This window comes from Phodopus roborovskii, unplaced genomic scaffold (genome assembly GCF_943737965.1).
Source record: "Phodopus roborovskii unplaced genomic scaffold, PHOROB, whole genome shotgun sequence".
Taxonomy (NCBI): domain Eukaryota; kingdom Metazoa; phylum Chordata; class Mammalia; order Rodentia; family Cricetidae; genus Phodopus; species Phodopus roborovskii.
Window position 1 is genome coordinate 23,471,217 of NW_026126416.1, and position 18,237 is coordinate 23,489,453.

Sequence of the window (18,237 nt, forward strand, 5' to 3'; positions counted from 1 at the left end):
GCCTGGGAGACCAAATGTTGCTACCACATATGCACAGGTGTTCCCAGTGGTTTGGCTAAGCTCCTGCCCTTGGCTGAACCATTTGTCCTGTCCCTGACACCAACACAGGATTAAAGTAGATGCCCAGAAGCCAGGCCTCCACCTGTGCTTGTGGTTGAGGGTCTGAGGTCTGTTGAAGGGCCACTCCCGCCTCCCCACAGGGCTCAGGCCCTAGGCCAGGGCTCAACAGACACAGGCAATAAGATGGGGTTGCCCTTCTATTGGTCCAAGCCCTGAGCATAGCCTGGGTGAGTCATGGAGGTAAGGAGGCCGACGAGGCTCAGCAGTGTGGAGAAGAGCAGCAGGAAGGAGGCAGCGAAGAGCAGAGCAGGCAGGGCACTGAGTACCAGCAGCAGGATAGCTGGCAGCAGGTGGCTCCACACCACAGCCACCACAGGCCACAGAGAACTCAGCAGGTGGGAGCCAGTGGTGAAGAGTGCATGACATAGCATCAGTGCCAGCAGCAGGTAGAGTGTCCCCTCCAGACCCCATAGCATACGCTGTAGAGGTTGCCTCCAGCCTGATGTATTCCACCACTCGGACCAGCTCCGGGGCATGTGGCATGCCCACCAGCGCACCCAGTCCTGACGGGTGACCCAGGCTGACCAGGGTACTGCCCGCTGGGGTCCCTCGCCAGCCCCGATGATATCCGTCTCCACTCGTGGCTGCTGCATCACGGCTGGTGCACCTGTGGACAGGGCCAGGCCAGCTGCAGGAGCAGCCCTGGAGATGCCCAGGACCTCTGAATAGGTGGGGCTGCAGGGGTCAGGAGGAGACCAGCACGGGCAGGACTGGGCTTTGAACTGGGGCCTAAGACTTACCTTTGGGCAGAGCCACCTAAGTCATGATGCTTCCTGTTGTGCCCAGGCTGGCCTGGCAGTTGGGTCCCAGGCTCACCCTCACTCACCCCACCATCCTCAGAGGAGTCCATTGTGACCTGGCCTGGGGCGGGGCCCAGCCAAGAGAATAATTACTGCATAGTGTGAGACTCAACTTGAGTCACTCACTATGGACTCTGCCGGCTGGCCGGAGAGCTCAGCAAGCCTCGCAGACACCACTCTCCTTATTTGTAGGAAGCCTTCCCCACTCCCGTCCCTCCTTAATAGATGCCTCCAACAGCAGGGCTAGAGTTGGTTATTGTGTCCACCCTTTCCTCTGCCTTCTCTTGCCGCCCTACGCCTCAGACCCAGTTCTCAAATGCCCATATTATGGAACTAGAGGCCTCTGAGGTTCAAGCTGAACACAATGGCCTATTCTACCCTTACCCCACAACCTTACCCTCATGTAGCTCAGGATGGAAGAGAAGAGACCTGAGGAAGCAGAATGGCTGGTGTATTTTTAGAAGGCATTCAGTTTTCAGAGGGCCCTCAGGCCCAAGGATGCAGGCAGAAAGCTAGGCCCAGCAGGGCTAAGGGTATACCAGAGCCTCCCAAGAATAAGCCCAGGCCCAGGAACAGTAGGAACAGTGCATCCTGGAGGCTGAGTAGTCCTGAAACTATCCCTGTCGGGAAGAGGGGAGTTGCCTGCTGTCCCGGACCTTCACCAGCCCCCTGGCTCTGACCCACTGGGAGAAGTCTGTGTCGTGGCAGGACAGGACCTGTGGGCCTGTGGAGAGAGAAGATGCCAGCTCAAGGCAATTGCTCATTTGACTCTGCTTGTGACACCCACCTGGCGGGCTGCTGCCACTTACCCGTGGAGGAGGTCAAAAGCAAGGAAGCTGACCAGCAGCAGGAGCAGCAGGGCTAGGCCAGCTGTCGAGAAGACTGTTCGAATTGTCACTCCTAGTGCTCCCAGCCCTAGGATACTGTCCAGGAGCTGGGCCTGGCTGAAGTTCCAGGGGACACACATGGCTCACTGACCTACTCAACCACTCTCCAGTATCCAGACTACTGAGAGGGATAGGATGGGATCTATAAAGGCTTTGGGCATGGGCAAGCAGGGCTGGGGGTATTAGGGGGAGCTAGTGCTAGGAGATTAAGAACCAGGAGGGAGGAGGACCCTGGTATATGCTCAAGGGTGAGCTCAGAGAATAGGGAACTGGGCTCTTTGTGGGTGCCCCTACCCCCAACTCCCACTCTAGCTTCACCAAACCCTCCTCACCTCCTCCCACTTGGGCCGACCATTCTGGATGTGGACACTTGGGGCATTGTGACTTATTGCTGGGTAGGACCTTGAGTTAAGGACAGGACAACAGTTTGTCTTGCCTCATAAGCACTGGTGGTCTAGGTGGAGCCTAGCTAGCAAATCAGTGTTTTCTGAGAACTGAGACTCACCCTTAATTATTTCCATGACAAGTAATTCTCTGCCCTGGGGACTTCCCATGGCTTCTGGCTTGTCAGAAAAGCATGCTGATAGCATGGCTATTTGGTCTCCTGCCTCCTCCTGAAAGCTCTCAGGCCCGGTGTCTGGAATGTCATTCAGCCATTCAGTTTTTCTGTATCCATTTCTCTTCCCTGGATGTGGGATAAGGCCTGAGGGGCAGTGGGGGAGTCAGGCTTACAATTCTGGGGAGCAGAGTAGGCTTTTCCAGGAGGTAAGCTAGGCTGCGGGTAGCAGGAGGGTGCCATTGGATGTTTGAAGCACTGCAGTTTGGGGAGATGTTATGGTTTCAGAAATGGGACAGAGAGCTGGGTATGGTAGCAAATGCCTTAATTTCAGTGTTCGGAAGGCTGAGGCAGGAAGATTGAGAGTTTGCGGCCAGCCTGGACTATATAGTGAGATGCTGCTCAGAGAAACTTAAAAAAAAAAAAAAGATAGAGGTTATGAACCTAAGAGGCTTACAACATCGTGACCCCAAATTATTCTGAGTCAGGGTTTGTTCATGTGTTCCAGGCTGGCCTTGAAATTGCCATGTAACACAGGCAGCTCTCTAACTCTTGGTGAGTCTCTGCCTCCTCATCCTGAGTGCTAGGATTGCAGGCATGCACTTCTGTGCCTTGCATAAACTCCAAATAGGAAGTTAAGGCTGCAGCATAAGAATGAAATTAAAGAATGAACATGGAATAAAAGGATGGTCACAATTACTGGTTACTATTATTCAATGAAAATAAACATATTCCCACTGAATCTATGAAGTGGCAGTGATAGCTGAGCTATTAAGTACATGGACAGTTTGGTGATAAAACATGAGTAGAAGTGACTACAAATTTAAATATTACTCATATTTTGAAGGAAAACTGAAAGGGTTTGGGCAGGGGAGACAGTGACCATATAGACATTGACAATATAACCCCAGAAAAAAGAGACAGCATTCAGCTATCTCCCAGGAAGTTGTCCCCAAAGACCCAGGCCTGGTGGTCTTGGCATGTTTGGTGCTGATAGACTTTAAACCACAGATCCAGTGTCATTTGTCCTTAGCATCATTCACCAATTACCCTTCTACTGGCTTTTGTTTGACTGGGAACTGTTTTAGATATAGATTTGTCTATAGAGACACAGGAAACAGCAGATGATCCTGTTTTTTGTCTAAGTCTCAATTGTCTTTGTAAATGAGAAAATTAGCATTTAGGTTTTAAATTGCCAGTTCCATGAATCTGCTCATGTCTGGTGCAGCCACAAGATTGCATCGCTGAACTGTGGAATTGAGAGTCACGTCCTGACAGTTCTATAGAGAGGAAGTCACCACAATGCAAGGGGTTGGGAATGGGGTATGTGACTAATATTCCTTAAGATTTAGTGTGTGCAAGGTGCTCTGCATAATTTGTAGGGGAGTCCTATTGGAGTTTTCTCAGTTTATTTTTTGTTCAACAATAATTCATAAATTGATCCCTGTAGTGCCACATCTATACTGTGAGGTTATGACTCCTAAGGCAGACCATGGACTCTCATACAGATGTTCTAGGGCTTGGGGTTGTCTCAGAAGGAAAATAATTAGGAGATGGGGAAGGAGAAGGACAGGGTGCACTGTTGGTAAAGGGGACCTCATCGGGGAATCAACAGCATGTGGCAGTCAATCTTGTAATAAAGGATTCAGCATATCTGGATTTGTATAGTTTTATTCATGAAAACTATTTGGCTTGGGGCTGGAGTAGAGCTTCTTAGTGATTAAGAGCCCTCCCTGCTCTTCCAGAGGACCAGAGTTCAGTTCCCAGCACCCATACCAAGTGGCTTACAACTTCATGCAACTCTAATTCCAAGGGATCCAGCACCCTCTTCTGGCAACTTATACACCCAAAACTGGTTGGCTCTTGCTGGGCTCTCTAAGGAGCTAGTCTCTAAGTCCTTGGAATATCCTCTTCAATATAAGTGTCCCTGTTTACACAGAAGTCTTGGGCCATATCAAATAGTCTGTGCCAACAATGTGATTTTTGTTGGGGACTTAGACCAGAAACTAGGATTACCTTGGCCTCTAGAAGGTTTGTACTAATGTCCACCAACATGGGCAGTCAACTATACTTGTGTGACTGATCTCCAATAAAATTCTGAACGCCAAAGCTTCAGTGAATTTTTATTACTAACAGTACTTGGTGCATGTTTTCTTGAATATTGCTGGAAGGATTAAGTCCTGTCTACCTGATTCCATTTTCATATAAACAATTGGAAGCTCATACCCAATGTTTCCTGTATCCTGCCAATGTACGTTCTTTTATTGTAGGCTTTATTCTGCCTGAAAGCATTAGTATAAACACTTTGGTGAATTCTTCTGATAAACCATTGAACAAGAGAGTAGTCTTAGGGACTCTGGAAAAACATTGGCATCTGAAGTGGGATTCACCATGACAGTGCTGATTCACTAAAATAAGATGGAGTCACGAGTTGAGAAAGGGTAAGAGGGAGAGTCTTTGATTCCCAGATGGCTACTTAGTCACCCACAGCTTGGAAATGAAGCAGCCCCATGATCAGTTACTGGAGGTCAAAGTTATCGGTGGAGATTATTGATGACAGCTAACTCCTGGAGGAGTCATTTAGGAAATTATCCAGAAAGTAGAATAATAAACAAAGCCTGTAAGAAATTAAAAAAAAAAGTTAACAAAGACAGAGGAAGAATATTTGAAAGATTTCAAATAGAAAAAAATAATTCTAAAACTTTTTTTCTGGTGCAGTAAACTTTAAGGGAATAGGGCTTCTTGGCCCCCCCCCCCTTCTTCTGGAGGCCTGGGATGAAAACTATGACAGGAGATGCTAAGCATGTTGAGGGCTGAGTTGGGAGAGGGACTCCCCAGCAGCCAAGGACCCCACTCTTCCTTTCATTTTCTTCCTGTTGGGTGGTCCAGGGCTCCTTATTCCATGGAGAAAATGTGGATCATAAGCTCTACCACTCTGTAGTTGTAGCTGAATTCTTTGTCATAACCAGGAAATGAACTTGACAAAGTTGTCCTTGAGAGCAATGCCAGCCCCAGCATCAAAGATGAAAGAGTGGTGTTGCTGCTAAAAATCACAGGGATCAGCCTGTTCCTCCTCATATACCCCAAATGCCTGTACAGCTCTTGGGTGCCTACTTCATTACCTTTTAAAAACAATTTTATTTTCTGTGTATGGATGTTTTGCCTGCATGTATGCCAGTGTACCATGTGCATACCTGGTAAGATCAGAAGGGGATGCCAGACCCCCTGGAACTGGAGTTATAGATGGTTGTGAGCCCCTTTGTGGGTCCTAGGTCCGGATCTCTGTGAGAGTAGCAAGTGTTCTTAACCACTGAGTCATCTCCCCAGACTCTTCTCCATTTTCTCCATGTCTTTGTACTTGGTAGCTTTCTCCAGGTGGCAGATCAGATCTACAACAGACACATTACCAGAGAGCTTCCTGCTCAGCTCTGGCATGACCTTGTCCATGACCGTCCTTGGCAGTGCTAGTGGATGCAGGGTTGATGTTTAGGCAGTCCCACAGCCATCACACCATACTTTCCCAGGGAGATTATCCATGTTTGTTTGTTTGTTGGAGGGTAGTAATGTCCTGTGCTGCAGTCATGAGTCCCCCATTGATGCCAAAGTTATCATGGATGATCTTCTCCAGAAGGGCTAAGCAGTTGGTGGTGCAGGAAGCTTTGCTGACAATATTGAATGAGTTTCATTAGTTCTCATGGTTCATTCCCATCACAAACATGGGGGCAATAGTAGAAGAGGCAGAGATATGAACTTCGCCTCCACTCTTCACATGGGCCCCAGCCTTCTCCATGGTAGTGAAGACACTAGTTGATTCCACTGGTGTTTGATACAGCTTCACCCCATTTAATGTTGGCAGGATCCTGCTACTGGAATATGAAGATTGTCTACCCATTGATGACTAATTTCCTGATCTCAGCCATGCCTATTCCAGGGAACTTGCCATGGGTGGAATCATACTGGAACATGTAGACCATGTAGTTGAGCTCTTTGTTAGCAGCCCTACTGACCAAATACCCAATATGGAGAAACAGGAAGGATCAGAGAACTTAAATCACACAACTTTTAATAAACTGGGTATGGTGGGGTATGCATACCTCTAACCCTAGCTAGCACTCTATAGGTAGAGTCAGGAGGATCAAATGTCCAATGTCATCTTCAGGTACATAGAGACCTGTGGTAGTTCGAATGTAATTGGCCCCATAAGCTCATAGGGACTGGCACTATTAGGAGATATGGCTTTGTTGGAGCAGGTATGGCCTTGTTGGAGGAAGTGTGTCACTGTGGGGGGAGGCTTTGAAGTCTCTTATGTTCAAGATATGCTCAGTGTCTCAGTTCACTTCCTGTTGCCTTGGGGTTGAGATAGAGAATTTTCAGCTCCTTCTTTAGCACCATGTTTGCCTGCACACTGCCATGTCCTACCCTTGTGATAATAGACTGAAATTCTGAACTGTAAGCCACCCAATTAAATGTTTTCCTTTATAAGGAAATGGTCATGGTGTCTCTTCACAGCAATGGAAGCCCTAACTAAGACAAGACCAGTCTGGGCTACACAGAGCTCATATAGTCCTACCAGTTCATAATCATGTGAAGTTAAAATTGCTGGTGCTTCCTGCACAGAAAAAGATCGATATACATGTAACCAAAAAGGCAAAATGGCACCAGAACTTTGTTTGTTCATTATATTCTTTGTTTTAATGTTTCATTTTGAGGTCAAGACTTGCTCATGCTGTCTTCGAACTCTTGATCCCAGCTTGTCCCTTAAACTAAAATCTCCTTTGGACAGGTACCCCATCCAACCTTCTAGGTTGTTCCCTGGAGCATATATTTGTCTCTGTGGCAGCCAAAGATTCTCCATGTGGCTCTTGGAGATAGAAACCAGGATTTGTAGGGGACTGAGTATAAACTTGCCATTGTATACATAGGGTCATCATTGTTTGAATCTGTCTTGAGACTTTTTGTCTCTGCAGTCCCAAATACTAGGCAGTAGCCTAGTAAGAGAGGGGTGTGAGAAGATGCTAAGTGGTTCAGGGACTGAGAGGGGCATAAAGGAGCTCTGAGGAAGAATATGGCAGGAAGGAGTAGGGGCTTAGTCTGAGATGTCTTTTTGTTGGGACTTCTCTCTCCCCTCCTCCCTTTTACAGCTCTCTGGGAAACTTTGTTGAGTGTGGTGCTTCTGGTGGAAACCCAGAGCCTGTAACTCAAGGAAGCAGAGTCAGCTGTCTTACATGTGTCCATTAGCCCTGTGGTCAGAAAGTCTGTACATATCCTGGTAGCTCCTGTTGTCAACCTGATACAGCAGAGAGGAAACCCTACCTCCGCCTTGGAACTGCAGAGATGAGATTGGCCTATGGGGATTTACTGAATTGTTAATTGACGTATGAGGCCCACCGCAGGCAGCACTATTTCCTGGACAGGTGGTCCTGGGCTGTATAAGAAAGCTAGCTAAGAATGGGCCTGATAGCTAACCAGCAGGGTTTTTCTTCTGTTTCTATCTCAAGTTCCTGCTTGAATTTTGCCTTGACTTCCCCTGGATGAACCTACAAACAAAAATAAATCCTTTCTTTCCCTAAGTTGCTTTTGGTCTGTGTTTTACCACAGAGGCCTCCTTAAACTTCTCTGTGCCTCTCTTTCAGGTGACCTGGCTTTACACTGCTGCTTAGGTGGGCTTGTCATGCATTGGTCCTTGGTGATCACTGCCTTCTCAAGAGTTCTCTGCCCCTCTCTCTTGAGTGCCACAGTTGGACCAGATGGCAGGGCTTATTCCCTTGGAGTGGTCCCTTCCGGACCTTAGTTCAGGCCTTAGTTCAGGAACCCCACATATGGCCTCATGCATTTCTTCCAGACCCTGGTTCTGTTCATGTTGACAGAAAGGCACCGACTTGATGATGAGGTTATTCAGTTTGTTTACATAGACCAAGGCCCTGTACCCCTGGGAATGGACGCAAAGGCAAAGCGAGCACCAGAAAGAAGTGTAGGCCTTTCTTTTGGGCGGGTTGTTTAGGTGTGGGGTATCCCAGAGGGGTACCGGGGAAGGCAGGGGTGTGAGAACTCCTGGAGGATGATAGGAAGAAGGGAAGGAGGTGGAATATGGAAAACAGGGACCACACCAAGCTTTGGCCTCTGGGTTCTTGACGCCAGTTCTTCGGTTATCAGCTCTGGCTGCCTTCCTCGAGTTATGTAACCCTCCCAAACGTGGCAGCACAGGGAGAGAAAGAGAAGGGGCGGAACCGAGGATGGCGGTGAAGACGGGAAGTGCAGCCTCTCTTTGCACCTCATGGGATGACTTTGGGGTTAATGGAGGACCCCTCAGCTTCCCTCACCCGCCGGCAGCCCTGAGCCCTCACCCCCTACTCTACCACTGTTTTCCAGCCGACTTTCCGTTTTGCTCTACCAGCCTCAGCAAAGCACCCGAAACTCTGGTCGGAGTTAGCTCTCAGGTTGTTTCCTCTACAAAGCTCACAGCTTTGCTACCTGGCCCACATCAACTAGCCGCCGCTCCGAGCCTCAGTTTACCAGTCTGTAAACTGAAATTTGACTAAAATTCAGACCACGTGCAAAGCGCCTTGCATAGGTGCCCGCGGTGGGATGGGCACGCGCAGTCAAATGGAATGTGCGGTGGCTTCGCAGGGCACCGCTGAGGATGCGGCACTGGGTCGCTGGGCTGGCCCCAGCCCTCCGCCACCGCCGGGGGTCCTCGCGGCTCACTGGAGTCCTTGGTCACTGGAGCACCTCGCGGTTCTCCCCGGCCCGCCCTCCCATCTCCTAGGAGGTCGGATTCCAGCGAGTGGCTGTGGGCGGGCCGGAGACTGCAGAGGGGCGTGGGGCGGAGGAGAGCGGGCGGGCAGGAAGGGGCGGGGGGCTCCGCAGGCGCCCGCAGGAAGAAGAGAACCCACCAAGAGCCTCGGCACAGCGGTCCTGCCAACCCTCCCGCTATGTGGGGTCTCTTGCTCGCTGTGACTGCCTTAGCACCTTCCGTCGGTCTGAGTCTGGGGGCGCCCAGCGCTTCAGTGTTGGGCCTGGCGCCTGGCTCAACCCTGGCTCCACATAGCAGCCTTACACAGCCGTCCACGAAGGCAAATGGTGAGCTTCTGGGACCCACGATCGGCTGCTGGGCAGGTCAGACCCACTCCCCCCAGCTGGGTCCTCCAGCCTGCCCTGTGAACAGGGACACACACACAGCTCTGTGCAATGGCTGCTGACTCAGCAACCCCATTCGGGTCAGACCTAGTCAGCAGTTCCAGGGCAGGCCCAGTGGGATGCTGGCTGCTCCAACTCCAGCCTTCTCTTTTCACAATTGAAGACACTGAGGCCAGAATCTGGAGGAACTCGAGAAAGGTGAAGAGACACCAGACAAAAGGGGCAGAGTAAGCCTGTGTAGGAGAGAGTTTAAGGCCAAGGACTGGAGGAGGAAAGAAAGGGTGATGAGCTGTGTGTAGAGGGAAGGGTCATTGATTCCTGGTGAGTACAGGCAGGCTATCTGTCTTCCTCTGGGAAGTCGGAGCTCTGAGTCCAGCAGGTAGACCAAGCACTGACCTGAGGGCAAGACCTGAGGCCTAGTCTGAAACTAAGGATGGCTTGGAGGATGGGGGGAGGGGGAGAGGTTGAAATCAGAGGTGGTAGGAGTATTGCTGCAGAGGGAACCAACTGGGGTCTTTAAAGTGACCGGTTTCTAGTGGCTCGACATTGCTCTGCACTGGATCAGAGTGGGAGAGGCACACTGTCCAAAGATGTAATGGTGTAAAAAAGAACACCAGGGAAGTGACTAAGGGAGGCAGGTTAGGGATAGGCTACAGGATTGAATGCCATACTACAACTTGGGTAATTGTAGTGAGTGTCTCATATGCTCGAACGCCTTCTCAGGCTAACAGACCAGCTATGTTTTATGACATTCTTCTTTCTTGCCTCCGGGTTGTTACCCTAGAGACCTCAGAACAGCATGTCCGGCTTCGAGTCATCAAGAAGAAAAAAGTCATTGTCAAGAAGCGAAAGAAGCTAAGGCAGCCTGGTCCTTCGGTGACTGCCAGGCCTTTGGTGACCACCAGCCCAGGAAAGACCCTCACTCTCCCTGAGAAACAAGAACCAGGTATTGGCTTTCCAGGGGCCCTGCCTAGCATAGGATCACACTCAGGCTCATCTCCTGAGCTACCCTGGCTACCCTCTAACTCATCCTGTTTCCTTGTTCTGTCCTTACTCCAGGATGTCCCCCTCTAGGCCTGGAGTCCTTGCGGGTTTCAGATAGCCAGCTCGAGGCCTCTAGCAGCCAGTCTTACGGTCTTGGACCACACCGAGGACGGCTCAACATCCAGGTCAGCAGCCTTAGGACTGTCTCCTTCTCTTCCCCCAGCTAGCCCCTGTCTGTTGGCTCACCTGGCCTGATCACCATGACCTTGTATCCACAGTCAGGTCTGGAAGACGGTGATCTGTATGATGGGGCTTGGTGTGCCGAGCAACAAGACACCGAGCCTTGGCTTCAGGTGGATGCTAAGAATCCTGTCCGTTTCTCAGGAATTGTTACACAGGGCAGAAATTCAGTGTGGAGGTGAGGGAGGCTAACTCTTAGCCTGGGAGTGATTAGTGGACAGACATAGAAGTACTGCAAAGGTACTACCTGGGCGGTATTTCTGTATAATTTTTCTCTTTATCTCTGTGACCAGGTATGACTGGGTCACATCATACAAGGTCCAGTTCAGCAATGACAGTCAGACCTGGTGGAAGAGTAGGAATCACAGCAGTGGAATGGACATGGTGAGTGACCCTGTAATGGCTGGGACGAGACCATTAGGGTGCTGGGCTAGCAAGAGAGTCCTCTGCAAATAAAGGCAGATACACACTTAGGCTCCAGGAGAATGCTGGGTCTCTTACAGTGCTAAGGCTCAAATCCGGGACTTTGTGCATTCACAGGGCAGTTACTTATCTACACAGCATCAGCTCCTTTGGGATATTCCCATTAACTCCCCCACAGGGTGGGTGCTGCAGCTTCCTCCTGGGCATCCCTCTGACCATGAGCCTCTGGCTTATTTAATTCTTGCCTGCTCATGGCTCTAATTTTCTGTCTCATGGACCTCTTTTATACAAATCTGCAGAATGGGCATGCTGCTCTAATGAGCTGAGGCCATGTCAGAAAAACACAGCTGCCCAAAGCTTCCCACTGGCAGGAGCTATGGAAATGGGGGGTTCCTGTTTGATGGCGTGCACATCTCCAGCTGAACCCACCAGGAAGGGTTGGCTTGTGCATGTGAGAGCCTGAAGTACTTCCCTGGATCTTGAGCCAATGTCAGGTCTGAACAGTCTCAGCAAGGACTCTATGTCCCCAGGTATTTCCTGCCAATTCAGACCCAGAGACCCCAGTGTTGAACCTCCTGCCAGAGCCTCAGGTGGCTCGCTTCATTCGCCTGCTGCCTCAGACCTGGTTCCAGAAAGGTGCGCCTTGCCTCCGGGCAGAGATCCTGGCCTGTCCTGTCTCAGGTGGGTATCTGGGCAAAGGCTGCATGGGCAGGACCTGACTTCAGGGGCATCCTCCACTGTGAACTTAATTTTACCTGGAACTTGCTTCCCACTAGATCCTAATGACCTGTTCCCCGAGGCCCACACACTGGGATCTGCTGACTCTCTGGACTTCCGGCATCACAATTATAAGGCTATGAGGAAGGTCAGATCCAACCCCTGTGACCCAGGAAGGAGGCCTGCCTATCCCCTTCCCACCTGGGCAAACTGGCTGTGACTACCCATGAGCCTCCTGTCCCTGTGCTCCACTGCTCTCCATTTCTCTTGATCCCTAAGTTCTGCTCCAATTATTCTTGTCATGACACCACCCCTTTCTGTCCCTTCCTCCTGGCCCGCTGTGCCTTTTCTGGACCATTCCATGTTGCTCCCTTCTGTGTGCACCCATCTGGCTCTGTTAGTCCTTCCATGGTTACTCGTGGTCTGACTTCTCAGTGTAACAGCCGCGTGCTCCCCTCTGCTTCCCAGCTGATGAAACAGGTGAATGAACAGTGTCCCAACATCACCCGCATCTACAGCATCGGGAAGAGCCACCAGGGTCTGAAGCTGTACGTGATGGAGATGTCAGACCAGCCTGGGGAGCATGAGCTGGGTACTGTTTGATGGCATGGGAAGAAGTGGGCATAGGGCAGCCTATGGTGTGAGCTAGCTCTAACCCTCCATGTGTTTCCAGGAGAGCCTGAGGTCCGCTATGTGGCTGGCATGCATGGGAATGAGGCCCTGGGGCGGGAGTTACTTCTGCTTTTGATGCAGTTCTTATGTCATGAGTTCCTGCGAGGGAACCCACGAGTGACTCGGCTGCTTACTGAGACACGTATTCACCTATTGCCCTCCATGAATCCTGATGGCTATGAGATCGCCTACCACAGGGTAGGCCACCCGGCGCGAGGGCCTCCCTGTTCCTTCTGCCGTGGTACACAGAGCCTGTTTGACTTGAACAAGGCCCTTTCTTGGCAGGGCTCAGAGCTGGTGGGCTGGGCAGAGGGTCGTTGGACCCACCAGGGCATTGACCTTAACCACAATTTTGCTGACCTCAACACACCACTGTGGTATGCAGAAGATGATGGGCTGGTACCCCACACTGTCCCCAACCATCACCTGCCACTGCCTACTTACTATACCCTGCCCAATGCCACTGTGAGTATTTGGGGGGCAGTGGTGAAGGGCTGGCAAGGCCCCTTGTCTCTGTGTGCAGCCCATCCTCACCTACCCTTGTCTAGGTGGCCCCTGAAACATGGGCAGTGATCAAATGGATGAAGCGAATTCCGTTTGTGCTAAGTGCCAACCTCCACGGGGGTGAACTCGTGGTGTCCTACCCTTTCGACATGACTCGGACCCCGTGGGCTGCTCGTGAACTCACTCCCACACCGGATGATGCTGTCTTTCGCTGGCTTAGCACTGTTTATGCTGGCACTAATAGGGTCATGCAGGACACAGATCGCCGACCTTGTCATAGCCAGGACTTCTCCTTGCATGGCAATGTCATTAATGGAGCCGACTGGCACACAGTTCCGGGGAGTATGTGCCTGAGAGTGGAATTAGTCCTGTCTCCGTAACCACCTACCCCATAATAGCCTTTTGTAATGTGTGGTACTTGTCAGTCCCTACCCTGAGTATCTCTCAATCAAGAGCCCTGGGAGAGAGGGGCTCCTATCCACCCACTTAACACCCCAGTGTCTTTGGTATCCCCAGGTATGAACGACTTCAGCTACCTACACACCAATTGCTTTGAGGTCACTGTGGAGCTGTCCTGTGACAAGTTCCCTCATGAGAAGGAGCTGCCTCAGGAGTGGGAAAACAACAAAGATGCCCTTCTCACTTACCTGGAGCAGGTGGGATTCGAATCCCCAGTTCCTGGCCGCCCTGAGTCATCCCTGGCCGGCCTGCTGCCAGGAGTTGTACCTTAAGGAACTGGGACACCAGCAGTCTTAATTGGAATCAGATTTCCACTACATTGTGGGTCCCGTGTGATACCAGATTGTCTTGGAATGATGTAGGCGAGGAAGTGCAATTTGCTAGTAGGGTGGTTTTAGATGTTATAAGCCAGTGAAACTAGAATCCAGAGCAACCTGAGGCTAAGAGGGGGGATCCCTAGAACTGTCACAAAACCTGTCATTGTCAGGATAGCTTTTCTTAGAAAAGACAATCAGATATATATATATATATATAAAGCCTTGATGCAAAATGTTGCATCCCTCTGGGACTAAGTTCCCTATGCATGGCTTTATAAGAATAGCATCCATGAATTCTACAAAAGACATCTTCCTGGTATGAAATGGCTCCGTAGGTAAAGGCATCCTCTGCTCAGCCTAGGATATACATGGTAGAAGGAGTGAGCCAACTCCTTCAAGTTCTCTGATCTTCACACACTTGCCATGGCATGTGTGTGCCCTTATACAAATGTAGGCCCACACAAAATAAATGTTTAAAAAAATCGAAGTTCAGATCCCAGCACCCATGTAGCAAGCGGAACACCCCATAAAATCCTGTAACCCTGGCTCTGAGGTGGGTGGACAAGAATTGCTGAGCCTTGCTGACTCCCAGCCAAGCCCAGTGCAAGCTACAGTTTCAAGGACAGACCCCACCTTGAAGAAATAGATGGGGAGTGATAGAGAACCTTGATACCCTCTTCAGGGTCACCTGTTCATACACAAGGACAAGCCTAATTCAGCACCACCACACTTGGGGAAGCCCAACGTTACACCTTACAAGACCAGGTTTAAGTTAGCAATTAGGAGATCATTTAAAAATAAATTTATTTATTTTACATCCTGGCTGCAGTTTTCCCTCCCTTCTCTCCTCTTTAATAGAAATTTTGTTACCAAGGATCATAGTAGACCTGGCACCTTATCAGGCATGCAAGGTAACAGCCAGAAAGTTAACGAAGTCACACTCTTAAGGGAAAAACGTCTCACTGTGTAGCCCAGGCTGGTCTCAAACTTGAAATCTTACATCCACCTCAAGGTTTTGATAAACAGTTATACAGACTCAGGTGACTCACGCCTGTAATTCTAGAATTTGGGAAATGGAGGCAGGAGAATCAGACTCAGGGATAGCCTGAACTACATATTGAGACTTTACCTTAAAACAAAACTCTTCAGCTGGGTGGTGGTGGCACATACCTTTAATCCCAACACTTGGGAGGCAGAGGCCAGCTGGTCTACCCAGTGAGTTCCAGGACACCAGGGCTACACAGAGAAACTCTGTCACAGAAACCAAAACCAACCAAACAAAAAGCCACCACCAATAAAACAAACAACAATAAACAACAAAATCCACTTAAATTTTCTTCTTCACAGGTACGCATGGGCATCGCAGGAGTCGTACGGGACAAAGACACAGAGCTGGGGATTGCGGATGCTGTCATTGCTGTGGAGGGCATTAACCACGATGTTACAACAGGTTGTGGGTGTGGTATGGTGTGTATGTGGTGTGGTGTGGTGTGTGGGATGTGGTGTGTGGTGTGTGTGGGGTGGGGTGTGGTGTGTGTGTGGTGGGGTGTGGGATGTGGTGTGTGTGGTGTGGTATGGTGTGTGTGGTGGGGGGTGTGTGTGTGTATGGTGTGTGTGGTGTGGTATGGTGTGTGTGGTGGGGTGGGGTGTGTGTGGTGTGGTGAGTGTATGTGTGTGTGTGTGGTGTGGCTTGTGTGTGGTGTGGTGTGGCTTGTGTGTGGTGTGTGTGTGTGTGTGTGTGGTGTGGGTGTGGTGTGGTGGAGGCAGAGGGCGGAGCTGGGGCCTTTCAACTGTTCAGAAGTTGAAGATCCTTGAACCCCATCTAACCTCCTGCTTCACTTCTGTCAGCCTGGGGCGGAGATTATTGGCGGCTGCTGACTCCTGGGGACTACGTGGTGGCGGCCAGTGCTGAGGGCTACCATACAGTCAAACAGCATTGTCAGGTCACCTTTGAGGAGGGCCCTGTTCCCTGCAATTTCTTACTCACCAAGACTCCCAAGCAGAGGCTGCGAGAGCTGCTGGCAGCAGGGGCTAAGCTGCCCCCAGACCTTCGGAGGAAGCTAGAGCGGCTGAGGGGACAAAAGAATTAATGCCTTCAGCTTAAAGAGCCACATCCTTGGACAGGCTGGACCTGTCAAAAACTGAGGAAGGAGCAGGAGGAGGGGAGGAAGGGGGAAGGGGAGGAGGGAGGGACAGGGTAGAAGAGGTGCTCTGCTTTATTAAAGCTTCCCGGTGCCTGATAACTTTGTTGTCTCTGTGTCCCAGGCCCAGAGTCCTGTTCTGCATGCACTTGTACACACTAGTGCATTGTGTACTAAGAAGGTCCCACCTGAGTCCTTGCACATGGGGATTGGCAGAGCATCTCACTTCTGCCTGTGATTTTTCTGCCACAGGTGCTATTACATTCCTTAAGCATCTGCTTGGTGTCAAGTGTGCAAGCAGTTAAGAGTCGGTGGTGTTTGCAACCAGCCTTTTGGGGCTTCCAGTTAGGAGGGGGTGGGTAATATACTGTGAGGTATGCCAAGGAGGAAGACCGTTGGTTTGGTAGTACAGACTGGGTGGTCACACACAGGAAGTGCAGGTCTGCAGGGACTCAAAACAGTCAAGGATGCAGTAGAGATGGTTGTTTAGATGAAGGTGGACCAGGCATAGGATGTGGATAAGGGACTAAAGATCAGTTGAAAACACTTGAATACTTCATCCGCTATTCACAGAGTACCAATAAGTGATACTTTATTCCTATTAACAGAGGAATTGCATCATGAACCTGTGTCATGTTAAGAAAACACAGAAAATGTTCTGCCAGGCAGAATTTTAATGCTAGAAACAGTGTATAAAGGAATTGAAATTACTGGTTGGAAAAAGGAGGAATGGGAATTTCGCCCAGAAAGCAGAAAGTTAATAACCTTTACTTACTGTTGTTGCTGTTTGAAGTTTTATTTAGTATGGGTGCCACATGCACATGGGATCAGAGGACAACTTCTGGAAGTCGGTTCTCTTCTGCTATGTGGGCCTCAGGAAACAGAGGTCATCAAGCTTGTCACCTGCTGTACCATCTTGCCTGTCCCTGCTTCAGTGTTTTTTTTTTTTTTTCTTTTACATATTGATCCCAGTTCCCTTTCCCATCCTCCCATACCGCCCACAGACCCCCCCATCCCATCCCCCATCCACTCCCCTGGGAGGGTGAGGCCTTCCATGAGAGATCATCAAAGTCTATCTAGGCCCTCCCCTGTGTCTGTAGGCTAAGGGAGTATGCTTCAGTGTTTATAATTCTGTATTTGGTTATGTTGATGTTGAATCTAACTTAGGCATTAAGGAAGTTTGTAAAATGTAGGTAAGCCTTTGGCCCCTTTACGATTCAGAACAGCAGAAATTTCTCTCCATTGTGTTCCAGAGTTTGGTCGTTTTTTTTTTTTTTTGGATTGTTTTTACTTCACTGGTTACAGCAGATTTCTTAGTTGCAGAGGATAGCATCACCTAGAGGTCTTAGTTTATACAATGTCCAGGAGGACTAGGAAGCAGACTTCAGTGCTTCCTATTCTAAACAACATAGCCAGTGTCCAGGAAGACCTGAGGAATGCCAAGCCATCTTACAGGATTATTTTACAGGAACCGCCACTCACCTTTTGCTTTCCATTGGCAGGTAAGATACTAGAGACCAGATGTTAGAAACTTCTTTATCTGTACCAGAACAACTAAACATTTCAACTAGTGTGATTGTCAGAAAATATGCCATCTCCTCTTGTACAATTTTACACCCAAGTCTAGAACCATAGAATCTCTTTGGTGATATCTAGGGTATATGAGTAATTCCAGATAAAAAGAAGTCTGGGATACTTAGCTCTTGGCCTTCAACCTTTTACAATATGGGAAATCAAACTAAAACAAACTTCAAATCAATGTTAAGTGAGCTTCTCTACACGTTGGAAACACTGGAGAGAACTGAGTAGGGTCACTGTATTGTGCAACTATGGTGGAAAAATAAGGATCAGAGCAAACAGGCTGAATAGATATTTATTCAGGGAGAAATAACTTACAACAGAGAAAGATGAACACCAGCAGGTTCCTGGTCCCACGGATGCCTCTGGATGCTCTCTGTCTCTGTCCACAAGCAAGAGTGCACTCCAGGGGTCCTCTACCCCAGACATAGTTCCCCCAGGTCACATCCACACCTGTCCCCACCTCCAATGGGTGTGGTCAGTGCAACAGGTGTGGACAGAGTGAATATCTCCCTACATGCAACTTTGGGGGAAATCTGATTAAAATAAGCCAATACTAGAACTGGAGAAATATCTCAGCATTTACTTTTCTTGCAGAGGACCCAAATTTTGCTCCCACTTCCCACAAAGCAGCTTGCAACTTTCCTTAACTTCATTTCCGAGGCACCCTCATCTGGCCTCCAAGGGCACCATGCATTGACA

The 18,237-nt window shown here is 49.6% G+C and overlaps 3 protein-coding genes across 3 annotated transcripts; 1 reads left to right on the forward strand and 2 right to left on the reverse strand.

Moving 5' to 3' along the window:
- Positions 1 to 244: 244 nt before the first annotated feature.
- Tmem239 (transmembrane protein 239) lies at positions 245 to 967 on the reverse strand. Its single transcript, XM_051183129.1, has 2 exons — positions 861 to 967; positions 245 to 727 (listed from the first exon to the last, which is right to left on the reverse strand). Exon 2 carries the CDS (start codon positions 711 to 713, stop codon positions 258 to 260), a length of 456 nt encoding a protein of 151 aa, XP_051039086.1. The 5' UTR covers positions 714 to 727; positions 861 to 967; the 3' UTR covers positions 245 to 257.
- A 387-nt stretch (positions 968 to 1,354) lies between these two features.
- Positions 1,355 to 1,980, reverse strand: CUNH20orf141 (chromosome unknown C20orf141 homolog). Its single transcript, XM_051183130.1, has 2 exons — positions 1,730 to 1,980; positions 1,355 to 1,644 (listed from the first exon to the last, which is right to left on the reverse strand). The coding sequence occupies exons 1-2, from the start codon at positions 1,885 to 1,887 to the stop codon at positions 1,407 to 1,409; spliced, it is 396 nt and encodes a 131-aa protein (XP_051039087.1). The 5' UTR covers positions 1,888 to 1,980; the 3' UTR covers positions 1,355 to 1,406.
- Positions 1,981 to 9,263: 7,283 nt separating this feature from the next.
- Positions 9,264 to 16,059, forward strand: Cpxm1 (carboxypeptidase X, M14 family member 1). The gene is made up of 14 exons (XM_051183395.1): positions 9,264 to 9,443; positions 10,285 to 10,446; positions 10,560 to 10,669; positions 10,763 to 10,902; positions 11,018 to 11,108; positions 11,678 to 11,828; positions 11,924 to 12,012; positions 12,333 to 12,456; positions 12,538 to 12,734; positions 12,822 to 13,001; positions 13,085 to 13,382; positions 13,557 to 13,696; positions 15,164 to 15,266; positions 15,665 to 16,059. The coding sequence occupies exons 1-14, from the start codon at positions 9,296 to 9,298 to the stop codon at positions 15,904 to 15,906; spliced, it is 2,175 nt and encodes a 724-aa protein (XP_051039352.1). The 5' UTR covers positions 9,264 to 9,295; the 3' UTR covers positions 15,907 to 16,059.
- The last annotated feature ends 2,178 nt before the right edge of the window (positions 16,060 to 18,237 follow it).

Excerpts from the sequence above, each read along its gene's own strand:
- CUNH20orf141 (XM_051183130.1), bottom strand. The coding sequence starts at position 1,887 with ATGTGTGTCCCCTGGAACTTCAGCCAGGCCCAGCTCCTGGACAGTATC. Across the intron at positions 1,645-1,729 it reads GCTTTTGACCTCCTCCACGG|GCCCACAGGTCCTGTCCTGC; the intron begins GTAAGTGGCAGC and ends CTCTCTCCACAG.
- Tmem239 (XM_051183129.1), bottom strand. The coding sequence starts at position 713 with ATGCAGCAGCCACGAGTGGAGACGGATATCATCGGGGCTGGCGAGGGA.
- Cpxm1 (XM_051183395.1), top strand. The coding sequence starts at position 9,296 with ATGTGGGGTCTCTTGCTCGCTGTGACTGCCTTAGCACCTTCCGTCGGT. Across the intron at positions 12,013-12,332 it reads ATTATAAGGCTATGAGGAAG|CTGATGAAACAGGTGAATGA; the intron begins GTCAGATCCAAC and ends TCTGCTTCCCAG. Across the intron at positions 12,735-12,821 it reads ATGAGATCGCCTACCACAGG|GGCTCAGAGCTGGTGGGCTG; the intron begins GTAGGCCACCCG and ends CTTTCTTGGCAG.